This window comes from Cryptomeria japonica, chromosome 2, assembly GCF_030272615.1.
Source record: "Cryptomeria japonica chromosome 2, Sugi_1.0, whole genome shotgun sequence".
In the NCBI taxonomy this organism is placed as follows: domain Eukaryota; kingdom Viridiplantae; phylum Streptophyta; class Pinopsida; order Cupressales; family Cupressaceae; genus Cryptomeria; species Cryptomeria japonica.
The window spans coordinates 114988471-115006125 of NC_081406.1; the positions used below are offsets into that span (position 1 = coordinate 114988471).

Genomic DNA, 17655 nt, shown 5'->3' on the forward strand with positions numbered 1-17655 from the left:
AACATTGGAGCTATGTTGAGAATCCCTATGTTGCCCCTACTGGTACTCTCACCAATGATAAAAGAGAGAGATACAAGAAAATGGGCAAGTCATGGAAGCCCTTATTAGTAGTCTATCTGACATTGAGTTTATTGATGTTCAGGACAAGGTAAATCTCAAAGAGGTATGGGATGCTCTTGAAAATATCTATGGCGGTGATGAACATGTAAAACAGGCTAAGGAATAAAGCTCGAGAGGGAAGTTTGAAGATATGTGGATGGTTGAAGGTGAGACCATTCAATAGTATGGAATAAGAATCAAAACCGTTGTTGGAGATATCAAGAGTGCAAGTGGTAAAATAGAAGACTCCACTGTGGTAAGCAAAGTCCTGAGATCCCTATTGTCGGTCTATGCAATAAGGGTTATCGCTATTCAAGAGCTGAGATCAATAGACAAGACTAAAGTATCCTTGGAATCCATCATAGCAAAGTTTACAGCCTATGAGCTAAATAGTTTTGATGGCAGTGTTCAAAAGACTGAATCAACTTTTAGAGCTTCTGCTGTATCATCCAGGAAAGGAAAAGAAGTAAGCACTAGTGGTGAACCAAGACAGAGCAGAGTAATGGATGATGAGGAGTTTCTGATGGAATTTGAAGCTCTTCTTGCCAAGAAATTTCCAAAAGGAACTGGTAAATATAGAGGTAAGCTCCCTTTGAAATGTTTTTCATATAACTGGATAGGACATATTGCTATGAATTGTCCTAATAGTGACAACAAGGATAAAGTGGAAAGATTTAGGAAATTCAAAGGAGGAAACTGGAGAAACTATTTTGTTGCAGTTGATGAAGGTGTCATAGATGAGGAAACAGAAGATGAAGAGAATGAAGATATTGTGTTTGTTGCTATAAAGGAAGATGTGGCAGACAAGAAGGCTCTTGTCTCCCACTTTGATAATTCCAATGAGTGGATCATTGACAGTGGTTGTTCTCACCATATGATTGGTGACCAGAGCAAGTTCCTATCCTTGGAGGAGTATGATGGTGGTGTGGTTCATTTTGGCAATGATGCACCATGCATGGTGAAAGGTAGAGGGTCCATCTCTCTAAATGGAAAGAGTAGTGTTGACAATGTGTATTGGGTTGATGGTCTCAGACACAACCTTCTGAGTGTTGCCCAGCTAAATGACAATGGCCTCACTCTAGAATTCAAGAATGGAGTTTGCAGAATCAAAGGAAAATATGGTGAATTGGTGGCCATCGACATGCAGACCAAAGGTAACCTATTTCATCTAAATGCAAATATAAGTACATGTCTTATGGCTAAATTTGATGATAGCTGGATATGGCATAGGAGACTCTGCCATGTAAACTTTGATAACATTGTAAAGGCCAGTAAGATCAAGGTAGTTAGAGGGTTGCCGGTGCTAAGCAAACCAGATAATACCTTGTGCAGAGAGTGTCAATTAGGGAAAATGTCTTCCTCAACTTTTAAAGGAAAATCTTTCATTGTTGACAATTTGCTTGATCTTGTGCATACTGATTTGTGTGGTCCTATGAAAACTAGGAGTGTGTAGGGTGATAGGTACTTCATGATTCTCACTGATGACTGCTCAAGAATGATGTGGGTCACATTCTTGAAAGACAAGTTTGAAGCCTTTGTGAAGTTCAAAGCTTTCAGAGCATTAGTGGAGAAGGAAAGTGGTAAAAGGATCAAGTGTCTCAAAACTGATCAAGGAGGGGAATTCACTTCTGGTGAATTCAACAAGTATTGTGAAGAATTTAGCATCAAGAGGCAACTATCTACCCCCCAGACTCCACATCAGAATGGCCTAGCAGAGAGGAATAACCGGAGTATGGTTGAAGCAACTAGAACCATGTTGATTCAAGGAAAAGTAGCTCACACCTTTTTGAGAGAAGTGGTAAGCACTACAGTCTACACAATGAATCGGGTACTCATAAAGAAAGGTAAGGATAAAACTCCTTATGAGTATTGGACCGGTAAGACACTTGTGGTTAGCTACTTTAAAATGTTTGGTAGCAAATGTTACATCAAGAGAAGTGAACACCAGAGCAAATTTGATGTGAAATGTGATGAGGGAATATTCCTAGGATATTCCACCAAGAGTAAAGCTCTCAAGTGTTTCAACAACAGGACTTAGAGAATTGTGGAAAGCATCAATGTAAGAGTTGATGAAACCTCTGAGAAAACTGAGGAAACTGGTAGTGTGCAAGTAGTAAGTGAACTAGTTGTAACCTTCTGGGAACCGATTGTCAGTCAACCGAGTACCAGTAATAGTGTTCCTGAACCGGTGAATGTTGATAGTGATGAAGATGAGGATGAAGAGGAAAGTAAGAAGAACCAGTCAAGACTATTCCTCGGTATGTCAAGCTGAATCATGATCCTAAGCAGATCATAGGAGATAAGGATGCAGGAATCCTTACAGGAAGAAAGATCAGAGAAAACTCATGTCTAATCTCTGAATTTGAGCCTAAGTCATTCCAAGAGGCTCATAAAGATGAAGACTAGATCAAGGCAATGGAAGAGGAACTTGACCAGATAGAGAAAAATGGTACATGCTCCTTGGTACCCAGACCAGAACATAAAAATGTCATTGGAACCAAATGGGTGTTCAGAAACAAGCTGAATGAGGATGACATAGTGATCAGGAACAAAGCCAGATTGGTGTGCAAAGGATATGCTCAAGAAGAAGGAGAAGACTATGGAGAAACCTTTGCTCCTGTAGCCAGATTGGAAGGAGTTCGTATGCTTCTTGCATATGCAGCTTTTAAAGGATTCAAAGTATATCAAATGGATGTAAAATATGTATTTCTAAATGGTGTACTTGAAGAGGAGGTGTATATAGAGCAACTAGATGGGTTTGCCCTATCTACGGATAGTGACATGGTGTGTAGGCTACATAAAGCCTTATATGGTCCAAAGCAGGCACCTAGAGCATGGTATGAATGTCTACATTCCCATCTTGTGAAGATTGGATTTGAGAGAACAAGTGAAGATAGCAATATTTACTTGAAATCTGAAGGAGATCAGATTCTGATTTGTGAAGTTTTTGTTGATGACATTATCTTTGGTGGAGATGAAAAGATGAGTCATGAGTTTGCTGATGAGATGAAGGAAGAGTTTGAGATGTCACTCATAGGGGAGATTAAGTTCTTCATTGGACTGCAGATCCAACAGATGAAAGATGGAATCTTTATCACTCAGTCCAAGTATGTCAAAGAGTTGTTGAAGACCTTTGGCATGGAAGATAGCAAACCAGTTGGTACACTGATGGTGACCAGTTGCAAATTATCAAAAGAGGATGATTTCACATTGGTTGATGAGAAGGAATACCGATCAATGATTGGTAAGTTGCATTATGTAGTGCATAGCAGACCAGATATTGCACATGTAGTTGGTATTACTGCAAGGTTCCAAAAAAATCCAAGAGAATCCCACTTGGTTGCAGTCAAGTGGATTCTTAGGTATCTAAAGGGAACAGTTGACTATGGATTGTGGTACCCATACAACAATTGTTTCAACCTGAAAGTATTCATCGATGCTAACTGGGCAGGTAATGTGGATGATTGGAAAAGCACAACCGGTGGTGCATTCTTTCTCGGTGGTAGACTGGTCTCATGGATGAGTAAGATGCAGAGCTGTATCTCTCAGTCTACAGCGGAAGCAGAGTATGTTGCAGCTTTCATGAACTGTACTCAAACAATCTGGATGAAGCATGTTTTAGATGGCTTCAAAATCCCTGTATCTAAACTGATAAGTATATTGTATGATAACACAAGTGCTATCAATATTTCAAAGAATCCGGTTTTCCATTCTAGAACTAAGCATTTTGAGCTTAAGTATCATTTCTTGAGGGAAAAGGTTCAGAATAAAGAGATTGCACTGGAACATGTTTCCAGTAAGGAGCAGTTAGCAGACATATTCACCAAGCCTCTCCCAAAGACTGCATTTGTGTATTTAATAGGTGAATTGGGGGTACTGCCCCTTCAGGAGGTAAATTAAGAGTATTTGTTCCACATCAGTTAGGTATTGCATAGTCAATTTTTTTTTGATTGATGTGTTGAAGGATGCTACTCCTCAGGGGGAGCAGCATAATGGAACGGGGATGTTTGTGCCTCCACTTTGGCATTGTTGTCAAAGGACGAGAAGAAGTGTAGCAGAGAAGATATCTCCAGAAATTGGGGAGAAGATGAGTTTACAGAAAGATACCTTTGTATATTGCCATCAATGCCAAAGGGGGAGATTGTTGGCATTATGTGAACCGGTATGAGGACATAATGATATTGTATGTTGTCATTGATGTCAATATGTGATATGAAGAGAGAACCAACATATGTGAGAACCGTCGGCATATGTGAGAACTGGTATATATGCCAAAGTAAAGCGGTATATTTGTTCAAGGTGAACAGGAATGTCAAGGTGAACCGACATGTAGTCATGGGAACCGACACATGGAAGCATTGTATGACTACCGATTGGTAGGTAGTTTCCACTTCAAGATTTCTGGTTGGAGTATCTTAAGCTTGTGTGACTCAATCGGTGATCTTTATGTGATGAAGTTAGCATGATAACGAAGAACAGATAGTGTTGTCACATAAGCCTTATGCATGTGAAGGATCTTGCATAAAGAAGAATGTTCCAATCTACCTCGGGAATGTGCGAAGTCTGTAAACGGTGATAACATGTGATGGGTTATCTCCCGCCATGAAATCGGTGGAAAATGAACGATGGAGAATGTCTTGAGATTGGATCAAGACTGTTGCATTCAATACATTATGATCAATGGTCAGGATTGAACCGTTTGAATTCCTTAACCTATAAGGTTTAGGGTTTAGAGTTTATGCTTTCGACCTAACTGTTTTCTATAAGGTCAATGTTGTGATTCTTTTAGAGTTTGTTGGCAAAAGTTGTGTGTGTGTATTTAAGAGAAGAGATACGTGATTCTTGCCAGACCAGAGGAGAGAAGTCATATCTGTAGAGTGTAAGTGCAGAAGGTGAAGAGGAGATTAAGTGGATCTGCATTGGCATTGAGTGCTATTATCAGGTCATTGATATACCTATTGATCTTTAACTACTTCAACAGTTGTGAAATCCCCTAACAGGGTAGCCTTAACCGGCTTGTTGAAAATCCTCTAACAAGGTAACTTGAAGTTACTGAGTCATTGATATCCTTTAGCTATTGAGTTCTTGAAATCCTCTAACAAGGTACCCTTAACAGGGTTTAACCCTTAACTGGGTATTGTGGCCATCCCTTAACTAGGTGATCCCTAATAGGATCGGCTCCTAACAGAACCTATTGTATATGTCTTTAACTGAACAAGGCTTCTAACAGAGCAGACTTCCAAAGAGTTAAAAAACAAGCTTGTGGGTATTCATCCCCACCGTGGTTTTTCCTAGTTGGGTTTCCACGTGAAAAATATGTGTGTCATATGTGATGTTATGATTGTTTTTTGATTAATGGTGATGCATGTTGATCTTGCTGTAATATATACATTTATGATGGTAGAGTGCATGTTCATGCATTAGAGTGAAATGGGAATGAAGAGTTAGATTATATGAGAAGATAAGTGTCAACTGGTCTTTGCTCATCTTAGTTACACTAGGTTCTGTCGGTTGAACTCTGTTGAAGGACCGATGCAGCTGTTTGTCTGTCAGTGCATAAGTGTTAGTTGACAAACCGGTTTAAGGTTGAGTTTTTGCCTGTACTGATTCACCCCCCCTCTCAGTACCGGTTTGGTACTATTCATTCATCATTAAGTTATCAATGTTTTCTTCTTTTCAAGACAACTACTCGACTTTGTTAATTGAATCAAGAGGGCTAGGATGGAAAAAACAAATCTGAAACCCTAATAATTAAAAGATAAATGAAAGTTAAAAAATCTGAAACGTGGCTATACTAGATGAAAACACAGAAACCGAACACAGACACAAAAATACCACACTCAGACGCAGAAAGGCGAGAAACTGAAACCTACAAAATAGATTTGAAACAAAAAAGCGGAAAAAAAGACCAAAACACAACTTCTAATAAAAAACGTAAAAATACGAAACCCAGATGTGGAAAGAAAACCCTGAATCTATGAAACCACTGAAAAAACACAGATGCAAAAATAGATGACATCGACGCAGTTTCCGGACGCAGACACGGAAAGAAGGATCTCAAACACAGAAATATGAAATCTAGATCTACAGAAAACACAAATGAAAAAAAAGATAACCCAGACGTAGAATCTTAACATAGACGTGGAAATAATTGTCGCAGTCGCACAAGAATGTGAAATCGTCGCTGATTCGACCTGCAACTCACTAAAAACTAAATCTTCCAACACAACGTTAGGAAATAAAAGGGACAAGAGTCCCATTGGGCATGCCAAAATGTATGAGGCAAAAAATGATGGTGATAAACTATTGCAAAACCTCGAAGATTCAACCACAAACAATTTTAGTTCTATAATAAAACATTCACCATACACCAATGAAGATACCTAAGATCATGTAAATCAACAAACAAAACGTATTACCATTCACATGTCAAGTAGGGTTTTAATCTCCATTGTTTCCTATCTCCATTGATCTTGCTTGATATATATTTGCTCTCAGATTTTGTATGCCAATATATAGGAATTGGATCTCCTATATTATAGAAGAACTCTCGTAAAAAATCCCTTACATCATGGGATAAAAAATAAACAAACTATAACAAACACATGTAAATATACAAGCTCCTAAACAAACTAACAAATATTTTTCTATGTAGCCCATAATTCTAACAAACATGTAAACATTAGCAACATTTTTCCCAATAATAGTTATTAGAGTCAGAATTGGAGAAATCCATTCTACCTTTCTTTTTATCCTCCTCCTTGCACTCTTTTTGGAAATGACTAGATTTGTCATAGTTCCAACATTTTGCCTTGGAATTTTTACTAGGAGACTTAGATCTCCTCAAAGACTTAGATTTATAATTCTTGTCCTTTTTCTTGTCTTTCTCCATTGTTCTACCATGAGCAACTAGGGCCTCCTTAGCCATCTCAAAAGATTTCCTTCGTATCTATTTAGATAACAATGAACCCACCACATCCTCCATCTTGAAAGTGGTCATTGTGCTTCCAATGGCCATCACAACGTGATACCATGATTCCGACAAAGAACATAACAAAAGCTTACATTTATCTTGATCATCAATCTTGTCACCAACATAATTCAATTGAGAAACAAGCATGTTGAACACATTCATGTGATCTTTCATGGACCCTCCTTCCTCCATCCTCAGAGGAATAGAGCTTCTTTCTCAGGAATAAATTATTTACCAAGGATTTCTCTTGATAAATATCACCAAGCTTTTCCAAAGTGTATTTGTAGTCTTCTCCTCATTGACATTCAAGAGAACTGAATTAGATAGACAAAGTCTTATCAAATCCTTAGCTTTCCGATCCCTTTTATCCCAATTATCCAGTGGTGTATTTTTGGATTTTGTCAAAGAAACCACATCTCATAGATCTCTATCCATGAACATGTCCTCTATTTTGAGTTTCCACAACACAAAATTGCTACCATTAAATTTATCCATCTCTATTCTGTTGGATGTGCTTTCCATATCAAAGCTACAACAAAGTTATGAAATCTTCCTTTTCAAAACTCTCATTGAAACTAGATCAACACATGGGACCATCTTGAATGTATTGCAGATCCTACAACATTCGCCTAAACCAAATATCTTGAAAATTAGTGGTAGTAGCGTTGTATTTAGCGTTTGTTGTAGAGAGAGATATAGTGGGTTGTTTCTTGGATTTCCAAGAATTGACTGTAGAACCAAGACTAAATACATAACTAGAAGTAGAATTTTGATCATCTATAGAGCCTGCCTAATTGGAATCAATATATCCAACCAATTATTTAAACCTCCTTCAAATGGTGAAAAGAAATGCCATAACACAATGTTCCTTTAAGATACCTTAGAATCCTTTTAGCAACACCCAAATGTGTTTCTTTGGGTTTAGACATGAACCTCGAAGCCAAACTTACAATATATGTAATATCTGGTCTAGTGGTGGTCAAATAAAGAAAACCTCCGACTAACTTCCTATAGAGAGTGGGATTTACATAAGAGGAATAATTAGAAGTACAGAACTTAATACCAAACTCCATAGGTGTGGCCACAGGATTGCAATCCTGCATATGAAACCTTTGAAGAAGATTTAAAACATACTTTTACTGAGACAAAAAAATACCATTGTTATGCTGCCAAACTTCAATACCAAGAAAATAATGCATCTCCCTTAGATCAGTCATTTCAAATTCTGAAACCATTGTGGCTCTAAATTTAAAACAATGAAGATTTATTGCTAGTGTAGATGAGATCATCCACATAGAGAACAACAATTAGAACATCTTCACCAAATTTTCCAATATAAAGATTAGGATAAAACTAACTTTTGACAAAACCTTTTTTCGAAAGATAGGAATTGATTCTAGAGTACCATGCTCAAGGTTCCTCTTTTAGACCATATAAAGCCTTCTTCAACGTATAGACAAAATTTTCTTTGGACGAAACTTCAAAACCTTGAGGTTGAGAAACATAAATTTCCTCATCAATATAAACATTGAAAAAAGCACTTTTAACATCCATATGATAAAAACTCCATTAATTTTGAGGATCCAAAGACAAGACTAATCTATTTTAATATCCATCCTAGCTATAGGAGCAAAGGTTTTAATATAGCCAATACCATCCCGCTGGGTGTATCCTTTTGCAACTAGTCTAGCTTTGTATTTATCAATAGTCTCATCAAATTGATATTTAGTTTTTAAAATCTACTTTGTACAAACAACATCCTTACCAAGAGGCAATTCAACCAATTCCCAAGTGTGATTTCGTTCAATAGATGCTATTTCACGATTCATGGCTGCAACCCACTCTTCTTTTGGCTCATTATTCTACATAACATGAGTCATGAGAGTATAGTTAACCTTTCTATGGGATCTCAAGTAGTCATTTGATCAAAATTAGTATCTAACATTAGAGAAAGGGGATAATTTTTCTTTGTTCTTCTTTGATAGTTCTGATATTGCCAACTCTCCACATTTGAGGATTTAGGTTTTGCAATATCAACTTTGGATTCATTAGACACAAGAAAATGAGAGTCCTCTTCACCTATATCATTCACAAGAGGGTTAGATTTATTCAAATTAATCTCAATATTCTTAGCCTTTGCATTTGGAGTATATTGTACTCTTTCTTCAAAGATAACATCTCTGCTTATGATTAATTTCTTACTGATAGTATCATATAATTTGTAAGCTTTTTTTTCAGAACCCTATCTAATAAAAATGCATTTGGTACAATTTTCATCCAACTTTTTTCTTTTTTCCTTAGGAATATGTGCATAAGCAAAACAACCAAACACCTTAATATGGGTAACAAATGGTGTGAAACCAAACCAAAATTGTTCAGGAGTCATGCCATGAAATAATTTTGTGGAGTTTCTATTCAACAAGTAAACTACAGTAAGGACCACCTATCCCCAAAAGCTCTTATCTAGGTTCTTTTCTTTCATCATGCTTCAAGCCATTTCAACAATAGTTCTATTTTTTCTCCTAACAACCCCATTTTGTTGTGGAGCATAAGAAGTGGTAAAATCTCTTTGAATCCCATGTCCTCTACAATAATCAAAAAACACATTTGATCCATACTCTCCCCCATTATCTGATCTTATTAACTTAATGAATTGACCACTTTGTTTTTTGAAACTAATTGTTGGAACTCAACAAATGTATCAAAAACTTCCGATTTATCAACCAAACAATGGATCCAAGTTTTACGAGAAAAATCATCAATCAAGATAAGAAAATACTTGTATTTATTTAGTGAGGGAGTTTCCATTGGACCACATAAGTCGATATGAATAACTTCAAGTGGTTTTCGTGCTCTTCTAGACAAACCAATTTGAAAAGTATTTCTATGTTGTTTTCCAAACAAACATTCTTCACAAATTTTCTGATCATTCTTAAGGAATGGAAATCCTCAACCATATGTTTCTTCTTAAGCAAAAGTAAACCACCAAACTTTAGGTGGTCGTACCTTAGATGCCATAATTGACTATCATGCACCTCTATAGTACTCAAGACTTGTTTGGGTGAAGAAAAATAAAGGGGAAACATACGATCACCTATCATCTTTTCTCAGGCAACCACTACATATCTTTGTGACTTATCTCTGATTATACATTCATTCCTGTAAAAAATAACTTGATTATTTTGTTCAAGCGTTTGACCAACTGATAACATATTCCTTTTTAGAGCATAAACTAACAAAGTATTAGAAATGTGCTTAGTTTTTCCATTCTCATTTGCTACTTCAATGGTTCCTATTCCTTTAGTCCCATGTGAATTATTGTCTCCCAACACAACATTACTATCATATTTTTCATTCAAGTTAATAAATAGTTTTTCATTAGAAGTCATGTGTTGAGAGCAACTAGAATCAATATACCATAAAGGCTCTTCATTGGAACTTGCATTCAAACATAAAAGAAATACATTTTGTTTCTCTTCTACAACATTATTAAATTGCTTGTGCCAACATTTAGACTTATAATGGCCAAATTTGTTGCAATGGAAACACTAAACATGCCTTTTGTCTCTACTAATATCCATGCGTCTACCTCTTCTTCTGCTTCCATAATTATTATTTCTTCCTTGAAAACTATAACTCTTCCTTGATCTTAGCCCTTGCCTCTGTAATTGTGACTAGACTCACCTCTATGTTCATATTTGGAATCATTGCCATAACTAGATTTCTAATAACCCTTAGAAAAAAATATTCTTTTTACCTCTAATATTTACCTTAGATGCAAATTCTTTTTCTAAATGTTCTTGATTTCTTTTCATTTGTTCTTTTGCTATTAATAAAATGCCACTTAACTCATCAATTTTCGTAAAAAGTAACATATTTTGAAATTTCAATTGTGGAGACAACACTATCAAATTTGGAAGGCAGACTTCTTAATATTTTTTCAATCACATTTTGATTGCTTATATCATCTCCTAGAATTTTCATCCGATTTGTCATCCCGTCAACTTTTGTTAAAAACTCATTAACTAATTCATTTTGATTCATTTTAACATTGACTAACACGTCGCTATCATGCTTTACGAAAGGTCTGTTTTGAAACCAGAATAGCTTCGGCCCTTAGAAACAAGAAACAAGGTGACCCTGCTCTCACGTCTTTATGTGTGTCTGCAGATCTCTTATCTGTCCGTTTTTCCAAGGAAAGAAGAGGCTGGGCCCGTGGTAAAGTTTCCCGTGGGTTAGATGTGACCCGTTGTGCTACACAAAATTAAACAAGCTTTGAAACTTCAAAACAAAGAAGGCTTCACTTTAAATTTGCCAATGCCCAAGTCAAACGCGTCAAAGAAAGCGCGTGGAATTTAATGAGTGATAGAAATGTGAATTTCGGTAAAAATTACACCAAGTCGTAAATTTGTTTTAACGACTTGAGTGGAGTCAAATTGGCGTATTGACTCCGCTACTTTTGCCATTGTCTTTCTCTTGGCTTTCCTGCACCTCCTTTCAATGCTATTAAGCAGGCGTTCATGTTCCCCTCTTAACTCCATTTATCTCTCTTCTTCTTCCTCATCTAAAATATTTGGAAATGGAAATGGAAGAAGGGCTAACACCCCCCCGCTTCCTCTTTCTCGTCTTCACAGTATTCATATTGTGCCTCGCTTCTTCATCACGAGCTTGTCCAGAACCAGATGAACCCTTCCAATGTGGGGATTATTTCTTCAAATATCCCTTCGGAAGAAAGAACAGCGGTTGCGGTGACCCTGCTCTTCAGCTTGACTGCGATAAGGCACCCAAGATGCCTCTACTCAATATTAATGGGTACGAATACTACGTAATGGAATTCCCAGATCCCCACAATTTCATGACAATAATTGACAGGAATATCTTCGAAGGTACATGCAACCCACCGATCAGTAACCAAGCAACGCAATCCCCGTCTGGAGATCAATCTGACTCTGAAGATAGTGGGAAGAATTTGAATTTGTGGAAGCACTGTAATGTAACGGCTTCTGTATACCCGCTACAAAAATGCGGTACATGGTACTACGGTTTCATTATTCCTGAGTCCAATTTGACTCTACAATGTAAGCCACAAGTTGTACGCCTGGTGGAAAGCCTACAAGGAACTGATCCACTAGCATTTGTAGATGAATCTTTTCAAATAAATTGGACTGTCGACGAAAACTGCAGGAAGTGCCAGTCATATGGTGGGACTTGTACCTCCAACATCAGCTCGACTCACTGCAATTGCACAAACAGCCCCCATCCAGGAAAATGCCTGGCTCGTAAGTACACGAACTCGAATCTGTATCTAATCAATTTAGGAAAATTTTAATGCTGTATGAAATGACGTGTGCACTCTACTGGGAATGATTATTTACTATATTTGCTGAAATTTATGGACTGAGCGTTGTAGGTAATTCAAGGACTAAAACTGCCATCATCGCAAGTGAGTATGTCTTCTTTATTAGTTATCTATATTCTTTATATCTTTATTTCGTTGACGTGAATGTAAATACTTCACCTGATTCTTATTAATCAGGCGCAGCCATTGGAACCGGTGCATTGTTACTGATGGGAGCACTCCTGTTCGTTAATAGGAAGAGGTGTTTACCCACTTCCTCCGACAGACACGATCTGTCTAATATAGAGAAGTTCCTGCAAGATTATGTTCATCAAATGCCATATAGATATTCATACTCTCAGCTTATGAAGATCACCAATAACTTTGCACATAAAGTCGGGGAAGGAGGTTTTGGTGTGGTATATAAGGGAAACCTACCATCTGGCGATCTGGTGGCCGTCAAAATGCTTGATCAGTCAAGGAGCTGTGAGAATCAATTCATGAATGAAGTAGCAACCATTGGAAGGATCCATCATGTTCATTTGGTTCGGCTCATAGGATATTGCTACGAAGAATATAGAAACGCATTGGTGTATGAGTACATGGCTAATGGTTCTCTAGAGAAGTTTCTATTTGCAGGAAGAGAGAAGGAACAAATCCTAAATTGGGCACAGCTGTATTCAATTGCTTTGGGTGCAGCTCGTGGAATAGCCTATTTACACCAAGATTGTGACAACCGTATCATTCATTTTGATATAAAACCCCACAACATATTACTGGATGAAGAGTTCACACCAAAGGTAGCTGATTTTGGTCTGGCTAAACTCTGTGGGAAGAAAGAGGACCATATATCAATGACAGCAGCAAGAGGAACGCCTGGATATGCCGCTCCAGAGGTGTGGAATAGAAATATGGGAGCTGTAACAGACAAATCAGATGTTTACAGTTTTGGCATGGTATTATTGGAGATTGTTGGAGGAAGGAAGAATATCGATGTGCAGGTAAGCCGGTCCAGTCAATTGTATTTTCCAGAGTGGGCATTCAAGTCGATGGAGAATGGGCAGTTGGAGAGGGGGTTGAGAGGAAGTGGTCAAGCAGAAATAGAATGTGAAGAGAAAGAGAAAGCAATAAGATTGGCCAAAATAGGACTATGGTGCATTCAGTACAACTCAAGAGATCGGCCAAGCATGAGCAGAGTGGTTCAAATGTTGGAAGGAAATGGTGATGATGTAACCAATCCTCCCCTGCCTTTCAATTCAACAATTAGGGCCGCACCTTCAATACATTCAAGTGAAGAGTCTTCTGTGTAAGCAAGGAGGGGAATCTCCTTCATATCCATCATTCTGGTCGTCAACATTATTCCGGGTAGGAGTCCCTTGAGTGTCAATTTATTCCAACTTCATTGTGAATAAAATATAATGTAAGAGAATTATCCAATATAAGGACTTTAATAGTAGCCCTTTATTTATTTATTTAGTAAGGACCATTCTTTGATTATGAGGAACATGAAGTTTTTTGTAATCACGAAATTTATACTCCGACCTATCATATTTATGGAACTTTAGAAGTTGAGTAATCGGAATCTATAACTTTTGGTAATAGATAATATTTTTATTAAAAAATTAAGGTAGAATTTGGTGTATATATTGTTTTTTTTAAATGTTTTAAAAGAGAAATGGTGAATTTCAAATTTCAAAGGATTTTATAATTCCGTAAGTTTTTAGAAAATTTGTATTATTTAGAGAGAAATAAATGGGAGCTTAAGTTTTGGGTAGTTAGCTTTCATTGGCAAGTAATTTAGTTTTGATTGGTTGTAATTTTCTCTTTTTTATTTTACAATTGTTTTAGCAAACTAATTTACTAGGTAGACTTTTGACCATTTTCATTACTTTGAAATAGAATTTCTCTTAAATCTATACTCTTCTTAATTCACAAGACCACTTACACCTTGCTCTCTTCCTAACCATTTTTGTCAGCTAGGATGCCATGTGTCATGCTACATTCCCAACCAATATTGAGCACACTCATGTCCCTTAAATTCATATTGATATTTCCTACCAACTACTTGGTTTCCCAAAAACAATAATTCACCTCTATCCCTCAAAAGGGATCAAGATGTACTTATAAAAAGACGAATAACTAATAAGGATAGGATTCAAGCTCTCAATAGGAATTTAGGTTACACATTTGAACATCTAAGGCATGAAAAAGAGAGCATGGGTCACATAGACAATCACAATCAAGATCTCAATTATTAGACCTCTCTTATTACATTAATGCAAGAGCATCTAAATGGTCAAGTAATTTTGGACAGCAAATTATTTTATAGGTGTTTATTTGCTTGCATAAATATTTATCTCTTGTTAAAAAAATATTTTTTATTCATAATATTTTGATTGTGCACACAAAGCTATAACTATTCATTTTAATATGTACTACTACATAATCTTCATGAAGCCTACAAATTATGATTAGAGTATCTTCTGAGTGTCATGAAAATTCTTATGTTTCTAATTTATATTTTGATTGCTTTTGTATAATTTATGGTGAGTTCTTATTAAAAAGGGGACCTAACCAACTTGTATACCAAAAGTTCTAAACTTCATGCCAAATATAATGTTACCTATTTAAGTATTGATCCTATGCAATTTTTTGGTTGAAGACACATTGAATTTTAAAGATCATTTCTCAACATAGTAATTTATGAATGAATCATCTTACAAGACAAAAAGGACATGTCCAATTCTAAGGAAGATTAAGGAATTGAAATATCTAAATATTTTGTCAAATGGTCTTGATCTCATGTGTATAGGCTATTAAAATATATTTTTGGTTGGCACCACCCTACTACATTTTTTTCTCTATAAAATATGGTAAAATTGTGACAAGTAATGGAGGAGGAGATTATACTGATGATAAAAAATTGGAAAAGGACTAAGATTCTTGACAAGTACTTGTGATTCTAGAAAAATATCAACTATGATACATACATCACTTGTTACTCTTATTTTGTAAAGAGTTAATCTAGTATCATGTATTCCTACATCAATTATTTGTAATGGTATAAGGATATATAACCTAATAGCCAAAGTATAATATGTGTATTTCGTTGTAGGTAATCCATAAGATAAATGGCTTAGAAAAGAAGAGGCAAATTTTTTTTAAAATCACAATGTGATAATGAACTCACTAGTTTATGATAAGAGGTATAGAAGTGTTGTAACCCTTCGGACCATGTAGAGGCAAGTAATGATTGTTGTTGAAATTTAGTCATGGTGAGGGACTAGAACATGAACCACATTTGGAAGAGGTTTCAAATTTTAGTGATAAACTAACCACAAAAGATAATCTTGTCATAGCATTAGTGGGAGTAATAAGTAATATAAAACTTGACCTCTCTTTCTAATAAGGAAGTTTCAATCTTAATATCTACTAGATTGGATCAATAATTTGGTTGAATACTTAATGATTGAGTTTTTTGAAGAACCAAAGTGATTTAAGTACATGCCACTACCAGATTGAAAAGATAAGTTTTCTTATATTGGGAATATGTGCACAAAAAATGAGCAAAGAAGAATAAGTCAATATATATAAGTGGGATGAGATGGTTATAAAGTTGAAGGCAAGTTTTTGTTAGTGAACTACATTTCAGGAATTTTTGAAGAATTTTTTGGTATTTGCACCAAAATGGTGAACTAAAAACTAACCACACACCTATAAAAACCACAAAATGTAGGTAATGCATTCTAGTTATTTGAAAATTTAAATAGCCCAAATGTGTTACAACTTGGAAAATTTAAGCCTTAACGCAACTAGGTTTTAGAGTTAAATCCCGTATGGGTTAAACTTATTATAAAACTGTGATCAATATTTTACAATACAAGAAACCTGTATGTACTTTTCCAGTTATATTATTTTAAAGTGACCAACTAGGTCATTTCAACCTGCGACCATTATAAAACTGTGACATTGTTTTTTAAAAAATTCAAAAGGCTATCTAGGAAAATATGGGAATCATGGAGGTCTCAAAATTTGAACACACAGCATGACTTTGAGGGGGGGGGGGGGGGGGGGGGCGCTAAATTAGGCCTTCCTTAAAACAAATTTATCTTTAAGCTCTTAAACTTCAAACCACAGTTATATTTATTAACTTTGCAATAATAAAACACAATACACAAGAAACACAAAATTTATGTGGAAAACCCTAAGCAATGAGAAAGCACTATGAGAATCACACTCACAATATGAATAATTTATTACACTATTTTAGGCTCAAGGCCAAGGAAGCTTAGTGCTCTGAATTTAGACTTGGAAAACTAAGGCACACAATATTAGGATAAGATACAATGATCTTATATTACTGAGACACACAATCCTAGGGCAAGATACAATGGACTTGCATTACTAAGGCTTGCTTCTCTAGGACAAGATACAAATCGACACAAGATGCCAAAAATAGTATGCTATATTTTGGCAGGTATAAGGAAATAATAAATTGAAATGAACAAAATCTCTTTATCACGAAACTATGCTTTAACCATTGTGTCAAATGAATAATCTCATGGCAAACATAATTCACACATTCATTGTCTCAAAACTTTGTCACACTAAAGTATATCAACATTAAAGCTCATCATATTATGAAATTCACACTTTTGCTTCTCCACATATTCTTTCACATCATTCACACTCAATCCACATCAATCCATATTTCAATTCACACATCTGCACATCCTGAAATATTAACTCATTCATTGAAACCCTCAACTAGGTTGGTCATGTAGATAAAATATACATAAATTACATAGGGTCAGCCACAAAGAGAAACTACACCAAATACAGTCCACTCCAAGAAATAAAGGGGACCCAAATACATCACAACAAGTCTTCCAAATTCAATTCCAATGAACTGCTCACACTAAAACATCCTCTAAAGTCGACATCAAACATAACCTGTAGATTATAGCTAATAAACCAGTCAGTCCAAAAAACTCACCCAATACAAATTACTCAATGTGAATATTCACACACCATGGTAAAACCCATAACAAAAATCTAACTCAACCTCCAATGTATATCCTAACCAAAAGAGTATGAGCCAAATAACATAAACCAATTGATCCTACTAGAGACCAACACAACTAAGCACACCAAACAAGTGAACAACATAACTTCAGTTTGTTGAGCAAACCAACATATAAAGTCTAAACAAAATATGGTAACTAAACACTGCATGAACTATATT

The 17655-nt window shown here is 36.0% G+C and overlaps 1 protein-coding gene across 1 annotated transcript; it reads left to right on the forward strand.

Annotated features, from left to right (window-relative positions):
• Positions 1-12385: 12385 nt before the first annotated feature.
• LOC131069325 (rust resistance kinase Lr10-like) lies at positions 12386-13860 on the forward strand. Its single transcript, XM_058004692.2, has 2 exons — positions 12386-12515; positions 12609-13860. Exon 2 carries the CDS (start codon positions 12641-12643, stop codon positions 13718-13720), a length of 1080 nt encoding a protein of 359 aa, XP_057860675.2. The 5' UTR covers positions 12386-12515; positions 12609-12640; the 3' UTR covers positions 13721-13860.
• The last annotated feature ends 3795 nt before the right edge of the window (positions 13861-17655 follow it).